The sequence below is a fragment of the Manduca sexta genome, chromosome 3 (genome assembly GCF_014839805.1).
Source record: "Manduca sexta isolate Smith_Timp_Sample1 chromosome 3, JHU_Msex_v1.0, whole genome shotgun sequence".
Taxonomy (NCBI): Eukaryota; Metazoa; Arthropoda; class Insecta; order Lepidoptera; family Sphingidae; genus Manduca; species Manduca sexta.
The window spans coordinates 6,237,111-6,256,434 of record NC_051117.1 but is presented as its reverse complement, the minus strand read 5'-3'; the positions used below and the strand labels follow the sequence as shown (position 1 = coordinate 6,256,434).

The 19,324-nt window shown below is 35.3% G+C and overlaps 1 protein-coding gene across 6 annotated transcripts in view; it reads left to right on the top strand.

Moving 5' to 3' along the window:
- Positions 1-19,324, top strand: part of LOC115453597 (protein pangolin, isoforms A/H/I/S) — a 160,348-nt gene that overhangs the window by 78,110 nt on the left and 62,914 nt on the right. For all 6 annotated transcript variants that reach the window (XM_037439884.1, XM_037439895.1, XM_037439881.1 and 3 more), the window contains exon 4: positions 9,448-9,548. In XM_037439884.1, the coding sequence (XP_037295781.1) occupies positions 9,448-9,548 (101 nt within the window). The remainder of the gene's footprint in view (positions 1-9,447; positions 9,549-19,324) is intronic.

Below are 19,324 nucleotides of genomic sequence, written 5' to 3'. Positions count from 1 at the left end.
AATTTTGTAACAATATCTCGTAAAAACTATTTCGTTACATACATTTATATTCAGAAATACTCATTTATTTCTCCATCAATTCCATCTCGCACTAACACAGGACACAATTGCAATTTTACAGATATATTAAGCAAAGTATGCATAATTCAGCACATTAAACTAAGACAATACGGTACACAATAACAGCACAAATCTTGTTATAAACTGGATACTCAACATTGTTGAATAATTTTATACAATAATGTTTAAACCCTAGGTATTTAGCACGAAAATAGACCTAAGTGCTCTTCAATATTGGACGTGAACTACACGTGTGTTTACTGGTGGTAGGTCTCTCATATGTGAGACTCCGTCTAGGTATATTTCTGCTCCCAAGTAGTGTGTAGTCACTGTTATATTCCGGTTTGAAGAACATTGGAGCCAGTGTAACTACTCGACATAATGAGACTTAACATCTCAGGTTGGCGAGCGTAGTGGGATACCAAATAATACTTTGTAATTGGTGTTGGATGGTGTTTCTACTGTTTATGGGCAGTCGTACCAGTAAGATGATGAAAGAAAGAAATATCTAACACGTATCTCAGTATAAAGAAATTATACATTTTACCGTCATTTTTACAAAACGATCCCTATCACTTTTTTCAATCTATCTCAAAAGTAGACCAATCAGGGCAAAGTTTGTTTCGACTTACATATTACTTTGATTGCTTCGTTCTCGAAATCGGATTAGAGATTGATATTTGAATTAATTATTGGAAAGGTCTGTCAAACTGAACTGCGGAACTGAATTAAAATTGTGTAGGACCGGGGCAACGTTGGAGGTCGACAATTTGCACTGACTCATTTTTTCCACACAATATCCACAGTAACGCCATATAATTTGCTACGGTCGCAAACAAACGACCCGCAGGTAGTCTGTTTTTATAACTTGGGCTATGAAACATTTTATTAGTCTATATGATTGAATATCGGGTTTCAGATAATCAGGGACCCAAAATATTTGATTTTTTTTCCTGTTAAAGGTGTTGGAGATTGTTGAGATATTCATTTTATATTTGATTTTGAGGCTTTTATTAAGTTATCTGGTGCTATAAAATATCTTTGTCACACTTATTATTTAATAACTAGCTTTTGCTCATGGCTTTGTCCGCCTGCAAGAGTTTACGGGATAATATCCCACTATATAACCTTCCCAGGGTGTACTATCTCTATACCAAATTTCATAAAAATCCATTCAGTACATTTTGAGAAAATCGATAATATACATACAGACAGAAAAGGGGACTTTATATGTATAGATTTTCAATTTAAAATTTTTCAACAAGCAAATCTAAAAGTATCGTGTATATTTCGCTTCTACAAACTAGAATCTACCTACTTACTTTACCTAAATCTAACAAAATGCAATATCAAAATCAAACAGAACACCAATAACGTGAACTAACCGGCTACCGTTCGAGATTATGGGTGTAACTTTCACTCATACAAATCCCATACAAGAATGGTTGTGTACGTTTGTATTTACTACACATTACGTGGTTTGAGCGGCGAACGTCAATATTTGTGCAGACGGACCCACCGCGGTACGTGTTCCCAGAAATCCTTACTTTCTACGGGATATGGATATTCGGTTTCATAGTTAAAGGAATAAGTAACATCTTATAAACTTGAAAAGATATTGGAATCCTTCTGGTAAATAGCGATGTGTTTTTGAATTTGAAATATTAAAAATATTCATATTTGGAATATTAAAAATATTCATATTTGGAATATTAAAAATATTCATACTTTGAATCTTAAAAATATTCATGTTTTGAATGTATACTAGACGTTTATTGGTATGGGTGTTTTAAATTTCGCTTTTTATTGAGAAATTATTTAGTGTTAATTTTTATATTACCCGAAACATATGCAATACGTTTTTGACCCATTGTCTATACACTTTGTGAATGTACTTAATGAGGACTCATATCTATACAAATATATTACTAATTATAATCTATCCCTATACTGCTATGCATACATATTACTTTCAGTTATCTGGTCCAGAGACAATGGCCAGATAAAGATATTTTTTTCTATCTTTCTTTCTTAATATATTCAGCTGAAGAGTTTGTTTGAATCTTAGGAACTAATAAACCGATTTTGTAATTTCACTCACAGGAAACTACATTACTCCAGAGTTCTAAAGGCTACTTTTTATCCCAAACGTTTCACGCGGGTAACATAAATATAATAAATAAAAATCTTAGACAATAAACGACGGATCTTTACCCTCCCAGTACATTTATAAAATAACTTTTTTCATTACATAACAAGAAAGCGTCCGAACAGCCTTGTCACTGGACCCGTCCACCCACAGACACAGCTTCTGATATCGATACGATCAGCGAAAACAAGTGTCAACATAAATCATTATGGACAGATTGTAGACGGCGTTAATTCGGTAAACCAGTACTTCAAAAATTGTGTAATACTCGGTTACCTTTTATAGGGCTTTATAATTTATTCCGTAAGAGAATGAAATTGTGATGTACGTCTTTATTGGCTGATGCTATATTAGGATTATTATTGACTGCCTCGGTGGCATAGCTGTAATTGAATACGGTACGACTACTGTGAGATCCTGGGTTCGAATCCTGGGTCGGGACAAAATAATTGTGACTGGGTTTTTCTATCTTAAGAATTACTCAGTCGTAGCTCGAAGTCAGGAAGTTGGCGGCGTGATACTCCATTGTCTCGGAAAGCACGTAAAGCCGTTGATCCTGCATTTCTCTCCGATCAAGTCGGATTGCCGTCTCACTGGACTATGACAGTGAAGGAAAAGAGAGTGCATCTGTGTATTGTATACACTTGTGCACTATAATATCTCCTGCGCACTTGGCTGATCTCTGTTGAGATTGTCCGCCGTGGCCGAACTTCGGTTAAGAAGGAATAAATAATATTAGGAATATTAAATATATTCAGTTCTTTAACACTGACTAAATGTTAGGAAATTTGTATCCGCTAAGATAGCGACCACCGTACACGGTGTAAATTGACCCATGCTAAGAGGATAACGAAGTGTCGCGTTCTAGGATCAGCCTATGTATATCCAGTTTCAAACAGGCCGGCATAGTTGTGTTGTTTTGCTGGGATATCTAATCATCTCTATTATTACTGGAACCCCACTTCTCTAACCATCATGCGGTAACTCTGCCATGTTCATAATACAAGATTCTTTTCGTATTAAGTGTTTATAGGCCGTATTAATAATGCGACTTAGTTTCGCTCCTAGCCTAGTTGGGTGAAACGGACTGTCGAGATGAATGTCCGCAGGTTTAAATCCCAAGGACACACTTCTGACTTTTCTAAAAATTATGTGTATATTCTTTGTGAATTATCGTTTGCTTTAACGGTGAAGGAAAATATCGTAAGGAAACTTCCATAACTGATTTCTTTATAGGAATTTTGAGGGAGTGTGAAGTCTATCAATCCGAACTAGGCCAGCGTGGTGGACAAAGGCCTAATCCCTCTCAGTAGTAGAAGAGTCCCATGCCTAGCAGTGGGACAGTATATAATACAGGGCTGATGTTATTTAGTTTCGCTCTGAACTACAATATCAGCTGAGACGCCGTCAATTAAAGTCAGCATTTTACGTCTCTATTTAGTAAACATATATCAACATCTCAAATGATATCTGCATATGATAGATTTTGACAGCTAAATCTTGTTTATCAAATAACGCCGACTCAGTTGAGAGCAAGCACTTAAGTAACAACCTAAGCTTTGTTTATTAAACAGTAACATTAACACCGTTATTCATAGACGTTATTTATCTAAGTTCTATCATTGCTGTGATAACAAGTCTGTTTCTCAGTGCTGACGGCATGGCAGCCTTCGCAGTGCGTAGACATAGGGCCGTTGTGATTGGCTAATATTGAGATACAACTTGAATCTAGTTGGCTGCCAGATAAACAAAGCTGATCAAACAGCAAGCTGTCAGATAAACACAGCTGAGAAACAGACTTATTATCACAGCAGTGTTCCTTCCTTAGATAAATAACGTTTATGAATAAGGGGGTAAATACAAGGTGGGGGGCTACTTGAGATCCTTCTCACAGGTGAGATTGATTTATTATAACCTTATAAGCGATTCTCGGTAAAGAAGTGACGCACATACTCGTTTTTAAGTCTATGTTATAAAAAGGATAACATTGTATTTATTATACTAGCTTTTGCTTGCGGCTCCGCCCGCGTACAAATGATTTTCCGGGATAAAAGTCTCGTAACACGTTCGTGGGGTAGAAATTAGCCTATGTCTTTCCCAGGAACTCAAACTATCTACATACAATTTCATCAAAATTCGTTGGGTATTTTTTGAGTCTATTGCATCGAAGGGCACAAACATGCGATCCTTTTTTTACAATATATTTGTTAGAACTTTATAAGGGGAACATATATGTTACGTAACTTTAATTATTTACACTGCTCACGCAATGGATGCTCTCAAAAGGAATAAATTTCCACGTTTTTGCAACATTTTAATTAATACTCCACTCCTATCGCATAGAGTGTTTTGTATAGCCTTCCTCGATAAATGGGCTATTTAACATTAAAATAATTTTTCAATTCTCCCCAGTATTTCCTGAGATTAGCGCGCTCAATCAAACGAATTCTTTAGATTTATATATTAGTATAGTTTTGCCGGTAATAAAATCATCATAAATAATTATCGTATCCAATGGTCATGGTTGGTTTGCTACAATCAATTAATGCAATTAAACTTGATATACTAATTGGTAACAAAATAATCAATGCCAAATCTATATGTCGAAATGTAATATTACCATATTGTTTTAAACCCCTGCAGTTTCTCGGAAAAGCAATTTAAACAGATATGATTAATTATCATATCTGAATGAAATAAAAATTGCCTTTATCTTTGGATAACAGACGTTTTAGCGGCAAAAACACATTATATTCGGATGGGTGATTGACATACGTTAATTTACACGTATTCTAATACAGTTAATTAGTTTGTGATTGATATCTTAATTCGATGCGAGATGGGTCATATTAATTTAAAACAATATTTCAGTTGTCAAGTAGTTTACATAGGCTCGTCTTCTATCACATCATGGGACATATATGGTGTTAATTGATTCACTGTTCCCGAAAAGTACACAATCATATATACAATATTCAATTCAAAATAGAAAAGAAATGATATTAAGTCAATTTAATTTCATAAATAAGTATGACTTCGCTGATTGTTATTTTTCTTTCTAAATGCTATAGAATTATATTGTGATTCACTAACGATGTTTCGGGAAGACAGTTAATTGATTTCCAAATGACGTTTTACATGATTGGAGATATCACGTGCAGGACCAACAGCTTTTTTAATGCTTTGAGTTATGCCAGTAGTTATACTGTCTTCAATGTCCTTCAAACCGAAACACAACAGTGATTACACGCTGCTGCTTGGCGGCAAAATCAGACATTGCGGTGGTACCTACCCAGGCGGACTCTCACATATGAGAGACCTACCACCAGCTTTATATGCTTTATATATAATCGTTCAGCTGAGTCATATCATTTATTATTGGGGGATTACTGATCATCGTAAATATGTTGAACGTTTAATAACTCAATTTGAGCGATGCTCAGTTTATTACAGAATTAGGACGCGTATACATTTTGATTTCGAGATGCCCAATGTAACTTGGGACAAAAAATCGAATATTAAATGAAATGATTTATTCAATCCCGTAAAATGTTATATATAATTTAGATTCAATATTAACTCTACCACCAGTTCGGAAGCAGTTCTCACCAGAGAAGAACGGGCAAGAAACTCTGGTGTTGCTCTTTTCAAAATCAGTTTAAGGTATAGACTACTGCAGTACGTGAGAAAGAGAAGAAAAAAATATAATTGTTTTTTTTTTATTGTTGTTTAGAGCAGCATTTTGAGATTGAAGATAACATATTTAAATATATTGAAATAACTATGTGATTAGTATTTTAAAATAAGTGAATTTGAAGTCTGCCAATTTTAACCTAGTCAACCAGTGGTCGAAATTTGACTGTCGATTTTAGTATATGTGTAACACATATAGTATTCTTTATTCTTATGCATTCCTACTCTATATCAACTTTATGTCAAATCTCACACTCCGTGCTCGCAATGTGTTTAAAAAGGAGTACAAAGTGTTATGATAATTGGATCATATGCAGTGTTCTAAGTAGGAACATCACAAAAATATATTTTTTATGATGTATTCATTTTTTTAGTTAACAACACCAAACAATTTATTCATTACGTGAGTATTGACAAAAACTTCACTGAATCATGTAAAACATTATTAATTAGACGTTTAAATACGCCATATTGTCTAATAAATCGTTATCATAACTAAAAGCAGTCCTCACCTTGTGGTGTTAACCTTGTATTGATTACGATTTCTAGTAAACACGACGGAAATAAATGCGTATTTTTACGTCATTTATCTGTATCCGCGAAAGATTTTTACATATTGAGATTAAAGTTGTTTTGATGCTAACGATTAGACTTTTCGATATTTTTCAAGTACGTTTCGGTATATATTTGTTGGTACACAGTGTTAAACTCGCCATAAATACGACACCGAAGCAGTCAGTCACCAATAAAAACCTAATACGGTATTTGTATAATCAACACTATCAAACATTATTAGCTTTCTATTGCATTTAATCATTTAACACTTTCAATCCGTGCCCATTAGCACGTCGTAAGCAATTGTGAAGCGGAGATCATGTTCCGAATCGAGCACAATTACAGGCGAATGATGTAATACCAAATCGCTGCACCAAATTCAAGTTCAATGTACTTTAAAAAAAGAGGTTGGATACACTTCGATCGATCAACGGTTCTGTAGAATTTATTTTTTACTTTTTATGTTCCTTTTTTGAATTTATAATGTTTTGAGTATCTTTGAATTGTGTTTTAGATTAAATATTCAGTGTATATTTCTAAAATGGTTGATATTTGCATAACTGTGCAGAAAAACTAATTTAAAAAATGTTTTATATGAGACTCGATCGATATCGTTAGCCTAGTTGGGTGTGAAACAGACTGCTGAGACGAATGTTCGTAGGTTCAAATCTTAAGGGCATACACCTGAATTTTCAAAAAATATGTATATATTCTTCGTAAATTATCGCTTGCTTTAACGGTGAAGGAAAAATATCGTTAGGAAATCTGCATACCTGAGAAGTTCTCTACATCTCTCTCTTCTTTGAGGGTATTTGAAGTCTACCAAGCCGCATTAGGCCAGCGTGGTAAAACCTAATCCCCCTCAGTTGGAGGAGACCTGTGCCCAGCAGTGGGACAGTATATAATACAGGGCTGATATCAGACATGACAGACATAATCGGCTATCAATATCGAGTAAGTGGTCCATTACCTTCGGCGGTACCCTAACAGGCGACCATTCGACACTTGTCGACAGAGTGGTGCGCGCGCAATTACTCGGCTAAATTACTCACGTCGCGGTATAATTTTCTCGTCTACCTTCCCACTGGCGTCTAGCGTGCTCTTATTTCCACTGTACGTTTGTTTTTTCAATATTTTCTCCGCGATATGAAGACGTTCAGTTTCACAAATCTGTTTAAGTGTTATTTATCATTTGAATTTGATGTCTGCAATGTGTATCCTGAAATATATAACTGGGAAAAGTATTTTAAATTAAAAATCAGGAATCATTTATTCGAAGGTTCTGGAGGGCACGAACTGGCAAGCGCATCGTCAGGTATCCAACCATAACGTGAACAGATGATCTAATAAGTCACAGGAGGTCGCTGGATGCGGGCCGCTTACAATAAGTCGATCTGGACATCTTTGGGAGAAGCCTATGTTCAACAGTAGACAACATGCGAATCATTTATTATTAGAGCTTGGGCCTTTGTCAAGATGACCTAAATTTTTTAAAACATAGTACCTATTGTAAACAATTACTCAACAAATTAGCGCTTTAAATATGACGTGTTCCGATTAATTATAATTAATAACAGGTGCGGATAACATTCAATAAGCTTTATCTTTGTGTGACTTATCTTTATGTATGTATGTGGGATGTATTAGCAATCAAGAAAACCCAGCGGCTTGGGCTTGATATGTACAACATTAATAGGATAGTCATGTTTTCTAAAAGTTATAAACCTGTAAAAATCTAATAAATGTGAAGTATTTTGTACCCCTTTTTAAGCACATTGCGCGCACGGAAGAATGACATAATAGGCATGAGGCAAGCTTATATAGGAGTAAAGAAAAAAGGCGATAGCCTCGCCCTCTATCACATCATAGGACGGAACACATTTGATGAAAAGTGGGTGCCCTGGTTGCGCCTCTGCAATGATGATGTGTGTCTGTTTTTTATTATTGAATTTCTGCGTTAGAACTTGTGATCGATATCTCTTGAAAATCCTGCTACAATTCGGATACAGACACATCTGTAAAAAACACATTTTTTTGTACTTCATTCGCCGCGATTGCAATGCAATTTACAAATTATTACTTATCTAGATCTATTTAATCCAAATATCGTAAATCAGAATGCGTTTTCGATAACATTTTTGTGTTTTAGCGTCACGATTGCCACGAGACGCTTGCTCATCATTTAGTAGCAAAAATATGAGTAATGATTGCATATGAACTCCGAGACTCAAAAGCAATCATTTGCGCGGACTTGGGTCTTCAATTATCCTTCGAAAACATTTATAAATATACATATAAATATATCAGCCCTGTATTATATACTGTCCCACTGCTGGGCACGGGCCTACTCTACTACTAGGAGGAATTAGGCCTTAGTCCACCACGCTGGCCTAGTGCGGATTGGTAGACTTCACATACCCCCAAAATTCTTATAGAGAACTTCTCAGGCATGCAGATTTCCTAACTATATTTACCTTCATCATTAAAGCAAGCGATCATTCACAAAGAATACACACATCATTTTAGAAAAGTCTGCGGTGTGTGCCCTTCGGATTTGGACCTGCCGACATTCGTCTCGACAGTCCGTTCTAACTAGGCTATCGCCGCTTCAAATTTACATAATTATCATTATTTTGTGTGTAATAAATTGAAATAGTAACGCATTCCCAATGATGATACTATCAACCATATTCACAAACAATACTATGAAAATGCACAGTGCGCCCGAACGCGTGTTGACAATTTTATAGTTTTCTCTGTCGTTTAGGTTTTTTATCTGACAGCCAACAAAAGTAATCTTGTATCTCAACATTCGCCCTTATGCCTATGCTCTGACAGTACTCAAAAACTGACTTATATCAGAGCATTAGTCCGTACTTAGCTAAGTAACGTTTGTGAATACGGACCTGAGTATGCAAATAGTTGTTTTTATCTTTTATTGTTCTTGTTATAATTTCTTACGATTAATATTTATTTATTCTTGTTTATAGGTAAATTCGAGCCGCATCCTGCAGCAGGCTTCAACATGGGCTACCTCATGGCACCTTACCCGTACCCAAACGGCGGAGCGCACCCTTTACCCGTCTCTATGGTAAGAGTTAATTATAGTCATCGATATATATGTACTACGTACTAGATTTGGCGTTCCGAACATATACTTACTGTGTTAAACTGAATTGAACTGCAATCCATTCAAACTGACTTTAGTATGGTCAGTATTGACAGCTTGTGGTTGTGTACGGAGTGACGCTCATAATATAACAACTCTAGTCTTAGTGTAAACCTGGATGTGCATAAAAAATATCAGTCAAAAAAGTAAAATATTTGTTGTTCAAGTAAATAAATAGGTCATAACCGTGAGTCCGTGACGTTTTTGTTTTTTGTTTGTTTTTAAATTATACTTGTCGAATTCTTGACTTCTTAGAGTTACTGTTGGCACTTATACAATATACATTCCGCTATATTTTATATGTTGTGCAGATGATTTTCTATATCATTTTGTATCATTCAAAAGTACCTTCGAACTTTCAATATACTTCTTTTTCACTCCTTAATAACTAGTTCATAAAAATTCAACACAAACAAAAATGTAGTAAAAATCATAATTTATTTCGCAAATTCATAAATGATCATGCGTGTGCTTTGGATATAATATAAAAGTGCGAAAATGCCCCGTTATCACTGTTATCAGTGGCTATCTATTCATGTCGGGGTTATCTAAGATTGTGCCGCGAAAATATAACACTCGATGATGTCTAGTATGTGATTTAGGGTTGTCACTTAGGGAAGTGGTGTTCAGTATAAAAATTTGGATTTTTTTATTAATCTCCCTAATTTATAACTTTTTTTAATGAACTATAACTATGTTAATATGATTATGTAATGTCAATGAATCGTCAGTTTAGTAAAAGTCTTGAAGTGTGTGGCGTGACTTAAATAAAAATAAACGATATTATAAAACAAACACGGACACTTCAGAGGTGCAACCAGGGCACCTACTTTTCGCCCTTAGTTCCATCCGTCGTATGATGTGATGCAAGTCTATTGCCATATCGGACACAAATTCAAGACTCCGGGCTGATAGAGCAGAATACCCCAATATTACTTTCGCCATCTAGGATTTGAACCCGGGAACTAAGTGTACTCATGCAATACAACTATATCCAGGCAGCAGTCAACATTAAATTAAGAAAATATACTCATTTGCAACTCATGTAACATACTTGAACTTTGCAAAGTCAAATGACATCAAATCTGTTACAATCTTTGCACCTAATTGAACCTAGGACCCGACACAGATAACCCAAAGCGCCAGTAACGATCGGATAACCCTGCCCACGTGTAAGTTCTTATCATTATCAGTTGTCAACTTGTGATCGCGCTATAATGTGGTGTAATGCTGTGTTTTTATTGATGGGTTTAACGGATTAGATGTGGGAGTCCAGTTTAATATAACCTATTTTTGACTGACTTTATTATGTACGCAGAGGTCTAGATACCTTGGTGTATGCAAAGGTCTAGATACGTATACCTTGGAATATATTGTTTTTGAATAAGGAGTTGTAGTTAAGAATTTTTAAACTATTTCTTCCTTTACAATTAAATTGCTATCGGAATTCGCAATTCAAATATACATGTTTACATTGCGTTACTGAATGAAACCACATATCCATTACCTCTGCTAACATTGTGCCAAAAACCATCAATGAGTAACAAATATCGTCACCAAAAATCTGGGCTTTAGTTTTCAGATTTTTTGATAACTTTCTAGTTTAGGTCTGAGGTCTCGGGTTCGATCCCCGGGTCGAACGATATTGGGTTTTTCTACTCAGTATCAGTCTTGAATCTGGAATTGGTGTCCGATATGGCGATAAGCTCACCCCCTATCACATCATGGGACGGAATACACATGGCTGAAAGTGGGTGCACGAGTTGTATGTGATATATTTATAATTTTAACATTTATTACAATACAACAGAGTCTAAAATTCAGTACAATAAAATACCTTCCCACAATCAGCACGCTGACAGCAATAAGAACAAAATTAGACACCATTATTTATTTATACAATATCATAATAAACACGTGAAGAACCGTGATGGTCTTCCACATCGTAATTTAATCGTCCGACATACTATTTTTATTGGATTATTTCCTAGTAATAACCACCACGTGTTCGGCCCGACACCAAACCCTGGACGCGCCGGAAACGGTTACACAAACAGTTTTTATTTCTGTCTTCCATCCTGCATTACCGATGCGTACGGTTGGAAAAAAAGTCTATACTTTTTTATTTGTTTTTGTGTTTTTTTATTTCTTTTTTTTTACATTAGTTTTCATTAACAGGTGCCGGTAATAAAGTTAGATTACTGTTTTGGCTGACATGAATGTGAGATTTGCTTGTATCTGCCTACCTTTTTTAATTATAAATAACATTTGACACCTGTAACAAACAAAAATTTACTGATATTTTTTGTTATATTGATTTTATTTTTTTATTTATTTTATATCGTTGTAGTTATCATACGTAACTAATTCTCAATATATATTATTTTACTTAAAATTCAATACCCTACGGCAATTAGACTGCAAACAGCGCACCCCATTCTCCCCATTTGTCTAATAAAGAAGTTCTCTAATCCCCGCTAACATTGCCAGATATTACATAAAAGATGGCAACATCTAAAAGCGTTATAAAGAAAAAAATCTTATATTTGAATTTAGAACGTCCAAATGAAAAGCGTGAAATCGAACACAGTGCCGTGAAAGGCACACGTCAATACCGTTCGATACCTAACCGTAGTACGCATGCACACGGTGCGCCATTCAAATCCTTTGGAACGTGGTAAGAAACGAAAAAAAGAACTCGCTGCGAAAATATGAAACTAACGCAACAGGTGGACATACTACCGTCTCATTCTTTTCTATGGCGGCTTTAAGTTTTCGTCTCTGTTGTACGGAAGCCGCCCCTACGGTCGCCGCCCCCGCTCTGGGGCGGGAAATTTAAATGAAGGAGGGGATGGGATGGAAATGCTTTTCTTTTTGCTCGCGGGGTGTATTTTAGGGCTTTTGTCTGGGTGAATGCGGCCGGCAATTTCGGGGTCGCTTGCGTTCGTACCGTCTCGGGATTTGAAAATCGAATGTTTTATTTTCAAATGTACTCGTGTTTTATGATTTTTATTTAAATTGTAAACTAAATATGGGATTCATTTTTTCACAAGCCAGCATTTTTGTGACGGTAGTTGATTGAGGTTACTTCAAATAAATTTAATCCAAGATATAAATATGATATATAAATATTTTTGAGTTTTCATTCACTTTATGTAGACATTGATAATAGAATATATGCTAGGTCACATAATATAGTAGGCTTTTTATTTCTATTTAATTACATCTGATATGCATAATCTTTTCCTGTTTATCGAAATAATTTTTTTTTTTCTATCTGTACATTCCTCCAAGTCGATATTATTCGAAGATAATAAAAGATAATCTTATTTCTGATTTTTAATTATGCGGGTCTTTAATTTATTCTCATGTAACTTATCTTAGTCGAAATAATTCGAAATGTAAAGCTTTAACTTCATAATTCCTTTTAGAACACTACATGGAAGTTAAATACTGAAATATATTTAATATCTTAATCCCATCTTCCTTATAGCATGTCTATTCTATCAGACAAAACACTCATGAAACTAAAGACAATAATTTTTACTTGGAAATCGATTCCAGACACTTTGTTCATACGCATTGGACTAATACAGCTATATTTATATAATTATGAAGTACTATATGTAGGTACTTGTAAACAGTGATTTTCCGCAACCAACACGCAGTACGATAGGGTTAATTACTAGTTGTAATTGTCACTTATCATAAACACTTACTACATGAATTAAAGTACACTTTAAAACGTGTGAAAATGCAGTTTACTTATTTTGAACCACGGGCTGAATATATTTTAAATTTTTGAATTAAGAACTCAGTCCTCAACCATTACATTATGTACTTATGTACCTATATGTAATTGACCCAGTTTACGTATTTTAAACCAAGGGCTGAATATATTTTTTTGAATTAAGAATTCAGTCTTCAATTGTTATTTAATGTACTTATCATGTATACGTAAAATAAGCAGTTTACTTATTTTGAACCACGGGCTGAATATTTTATTTTTTTGAATTAAGAAGTCAATCTTAAACCCTTATTTAACGTACCATGTATGTGTAAACATAATGAACCTTATTACCTTCGTTAGAAGAACAGCAATGTACGCTAACGTTTTTAGTTGGTCTTTTTAAATTCCTGTTATTACCATCACTCTTGTGGATAATAATGTTCTGGAACTGTCTATCTCACAGGAGTCTAGATATCCTCACATTGTAGTCATGAAATAAAAAGGCACGACTAACGGGTGATGTCAAAGGTCTCTCACTAGGGAGACTGTCTGCTCACGCCGCGCGTACGTGCCCGCGATACGCCGTGATGATACACACACGGACGTTAAATCGCCCAGATAATAGTTCAACGTGCCGGGCACTGTACTGTATGTTAAAACGACTGTGTTTTCATACTTATTATGGACCATGTTTGGTTATATTTATACTATGTATTCACAGTTTTCGCGTCAGAAACCTTTAACACTATGAAAGTCCCTAAAATATTAAATAAATCGATTATTTCTCACAGGAGCAAATTACCGGGATAAAAAGTAGCCTATGTGATAATCCAGAACATTGTCTACTAGCTTCCCAAATTTCATCCAAATCCGTTTAGTTGTTTCTAAGTTTACTTCTAACAAACATCCAAACATTTTCATACTTTCGAATTTATATTAAGAAGTAAGATTACGACTGAAGATAATCCTTTCGTATCGTGTATTTTTATTTGTTTTCATGACCATATAAGGTTAAGAACTATATAAAAAAACCGTTGCAAAACATGGAGGAACACAAAGAAATTTCAAATAGTTTATGATAAAAGGAATAGGAATTGTGAAGTCTAGAAAAGCGAATATGCTATAGCGCAAGTGAAATTGTTCGTACAAAACGATTCAAACAACGAATCTCTGTACGCTTGTGACGCTTAAACAAAATGTTAAGAACCATCTCGGATCGGTTAACGTTTTTATTACCACAGACAAACCGGATCCGTCTAGTTAGCAGGTCCCGCCGACTTCCCTAATCACGGGACCATTAAAAAGAGCATCTACGTATGCTCCCAATTCGTCTCCGATGCCGTCCATAATTTCAACCGGGAAAATCATTACACACGCCCCGGTAATTCGGGTTTCGAGAGACCCGCTCCCTGCATCCCCTAACACACCCTCCACCCTGCGGCCCACGCTGCATCTCATTTCCAAACGCCACACTAAGGCGAGATTTCAATACAATGTACCAACTGCAAAATGCACGAACTTCAACTTTATTACGGTATACGTAGAGTGCAATGTCCCTTGTACGCGGACAGCGGTTGTCATGCCAATTGTAACTTTGTACTGTAGACGGTACAGTTAGAATTTCTTTGCGCTTTCTTCGGCCGACTGTGGACCCTAACGGCGCGGGGGTGGTGCGGGAGAATTTCCACTGAATAATAGAAGGGAGATTTCCTCTCTTATTTTTTCGTGAATTTTTTATTTAAGAAAGGGATAAGATTTTAATGTGGGCGCTCCCGGCTTTTATTACTAGCGATTGTGAGATATACCCCCATTGTTGGGAGTCTTGATGCGTGTGGGGTTTCCGCTTAAAGTATTTTGTATGGGAGATATGTCCTGAGGACACTGGAGTTATGCCTTTAATGACGTTTTAGGAGATGGCTCTTTTATACGTTGCTGTTTTTTCGGGCGCGCGTATTTTCTCGTTATCAACATTTTTACGTCGAATGCTTTCTTTTCTGCCCCAGCGTGCGGTATTGTCTTATTTACGTAGTCGAATTCGGGATTACCCGTCGGATGTTTGTTCTCAGAACAATTATGCGTATGAGCATTTTATCTCTAGTCAAGTAGTGTATGACGTAAAATGCCAATCAGGGCGAAGTTATCCACATTTTTGACTGCTATAAATCACGGGCTCATCAGATATACCGGGTAATAAATATTCCGCCCACAGTTATTGGTGTTGCCGGAAGCTAGTCCACATTCTCCGACTTCGCCTGCCCTTGAACCGTACGGTTTCGACAATGGCGGAGTGTTCTGCGGTTTAAGTGATAGGCGATTGAGAAGGCGGTCGAGTCTTCACTGTTAACATCAAGGCTGATAATAACATGCAAATAAATTTAATTATTTTATATTTCGTTACTAAAAACATAACGGATTGCCGAGATGGATGTCCGCAGGTTCAAAACCCAAGGCACGCAACTCTGACTTTTTTAAAGTTATCTGTGTATTCTTTGTAAAGGAAAACATCGTGAGGAAACCTACATACATGAGAAGTTATCTGTAGGAATTTTGAGGCTGTGTGGAGTCTTACCAATCCGCAGTAGGCCAGCGTGGACTAAGGGCTAAACTATCTCAGTAGTAGAGGAAACTCTTGCCTAGCAGTGGGACAGTATGTAATACAAGGCTGTTATTATTATTATTGTTAAATACATAAAAGAATTTCAACGATTATTATATTAAACTGTTCCTATTACAGCTTTAGCTTAGCAAACAAATGATCAACTTGCAGACCACCTGATAGTCACCATCCAGCCCTGTACCTTCCACTTACCTTCTCAACCTCCATATTAAACTTACAAAGCCGTCATTCAAGGCCAAGCCCAATGACGTACAACTAAACACCCGCTTCCGCTTGTAAATTACTCCCGATTGAATCACCAAATCGGAAGTACGAATTATTATTTGTCGGCGCGTTTTACATTCACAATGTGTTTGTCGTACACGCACCGCTTTTGATCCTTATCGACGATTGTTTATCGATATTAGGCACAACACTAGCTTGTTAAGACGTGCTTATTAAAATTAAAATCGATTATGGAGATGTATTGTATGGCCTTGTTTATTGAATTAGTTTGGATCTTCATTGCGACATCATTTACGTGCATATTTACACTTTTTCTTGCTTTAAATGACGAGCTTGCAGTTCGCCTGATGGTAACCGATACGACAGCCCATAAACAGTAGAAACACCATCCAACACCTTGAATTACAAAGTATTGTTCGGTATTCCACTGTGCTAGCCATCCTGAGACATGAGATGTTACGTCTTTATATGTCCAGTAGTTACACTGGCTACAATATTACACTTGAACATGATCACTTATTTTATACATACTTTTTTAATAGTAATTCGTAGTGAGTCTTCTTTCATATTATGGCTACCGTTATTTATAAGTGATTTTGGCAATGTCGAGTAATAATAATAGCACATAAAAACAAAAAGAGACTAAAAAATCATTTCGTCATATTGACTTGGAAAGCGTTTTCTCGGCATGACTCAGTGGAGTTTCCTTTCGGACATGACAATGACCTTCACACCAAAACAATGATTACAATAAGGTGTCAAGTTTGGACAAGCATCGTCACACGATAATTAGTTAGCTTTTGCTCGCGACTCCACCCGCGTAAAAACATTTTCTCGGATATTTATTTATTCGATATTAATCCCGCTATATATTTTCCCGGGATAAAAGTAGCCTATAGCACTCGAGAATAATGTAGCTTCCTATTAGTGAAAAATAAATCGATTTAGTTCCTAAGATTAGCGCGTTCTAACTAACTCTTTAGCTTTTGCTAATATAGATTTAAACTGTAAATTAATTGTATTAAGATCGCTTATACAACGTAACATAAAAACAATGTTTATCACCTCTACCTACAACAAGAAGTCATTTAATATAAGATGCGGCTATAAGTGAGAACTTGTTATTGGCTTTTGGACAAAATTGTTGCTATTTCCAATATAATTATACAGCTGTTATAATTCCATACTGTAAATAAATAAATATTTATACACAACATTGGTATTCACAGAAAAAACCCATAAGTGTATTAAAAGCAATTGTTAAGATTAATAAAGTTCTTTGTATAACATCGAATTAGTACTATAACCGGTGTTATATATGTGAAAACAATAAATAATCCACTAATGTAGGCATATATTTCAAACTAAACACTTCCAATACATCCTTTGTAATCAACAATACATTTGAAAGGCAAAAACGCAAAGAATAATATCCGCCAGGGAACACTATTGAGAGTATAAACAGTTGCAAACTCCCCTGCCGGCCGGGACAGTCAATATTCAACTATACACTATAAAATAATCAAACAAGGCAGGGAAGGGGTTGCGTCGTGGGGAACAGTAATGCATGTTAGTAATTACTTTTCTTTTGAGCTGGAATGGAAGATTCTACTGCTGGTTCTTATACCTTATAGCGCAAGGATCTTTTTCCGAACCGACAATGCTCATTTTAATTAAAATTTCAATATGTTTGACAACAATGTTTCGATATTTGATACGTAATTCATCCCCCCAGAGCAAGGTATGTTACGTCACTAAAAGAACACAATTGAGAATCTCTTTTTTCGTAGTCGGTTTATGTAAGTACGTTGTATTTATGCAGGGTATGTACAGTTTAAAAATTGAAAAAAATAATGGTGTAGAAGACGTAATGGTACATTATATATGTGGAATAACAATTTTTGTTAATATGTAAATGATAAAGATATGAGTTAAAAATTTCATAAATCCAGCTTAAATTGTGGACATAAGACGTAGTAACAAATACTATAGATCACAGGTCAGTTTCAAGTTCATCAATTGAGTAATGGACGCTAGAAAGTCGTAATTATGAATCAATGTTACTTTGATCAAAAAACATTTTTTTTAGTAATATTTTTACATTGTATTTTTTTGGCGAACATGCTTTCAGTAACGTCAGCAAATATATTTATAATTTATATTTGATAATTAAAACCTAGTGCTGTATAAATCGTAGTTAAAATACTATAAAAACGTTTTTATTATAAAATTAGTATGGATATTTTTTTTAAACTGCAAGTCACTTATTGATTGTGAGAGCTACGAATAAAAAGAATTTCAACATTTCACAGCACTTGAAGACATTTTGATCGATGCTATACACATAAAAATCCTTTTTACCGCCTTCAAAAAAGAGGAGGTTATCAATTCGACGCGAATTTTTTTTTTTTAATCAAATGCTATACTCATGAAAAAAATACAGAATAATGCGCTGTCTTCGCACCATGACCGCGACTTTACTGCAAAGTGGAAGCAGGGGGAACAGTAATACTTTTAAAAGCGTCATCCCTTCAGCTTTGTCGGGCTTTCATTGTGCGTACGTACATGCCGGCTAAAATTATATCTGGTTTTCTTGACCTTTTTGTTTCAAATAGGCTTTTGTACAAGATGCAATTCCACCTTTTACTATTTGTTTTAGGATTCTCCAATTTTAAATGTATGTAGTGTACCAAATAGGCCAGCCTGGCTACGTTTTGGCATGCTAATATTGCCTTTTATAACATCTAATGACATGTTTTTTTTTGTTTACTTTTAAATTTTATACATTATTTAGATTTAGACTTTTTTTTCTCTACTACCAGTTCGGAAAGCAAAAGAATAACGGGAAAGAATCTCCCAGTTTTAAAAATCACTTCCAAGGATTAAAGGTATACAAATAAAATCATTTAGTTTTCTAAAAATCTATTATACTAGTACACAAACCTCTCAATCATGAAATATTTTGGTTTAAATTTTTCAGTATAAGTACTATTATAATTATTATTATTTATCACACATATACAGATGTAATATGTATCCAATATAATTCAAACATTCCAGCACACATTCTCCATATCGCATGAATATTTTCAATAGGATCCTAGAATTCTTGGTGCATCCCATCCG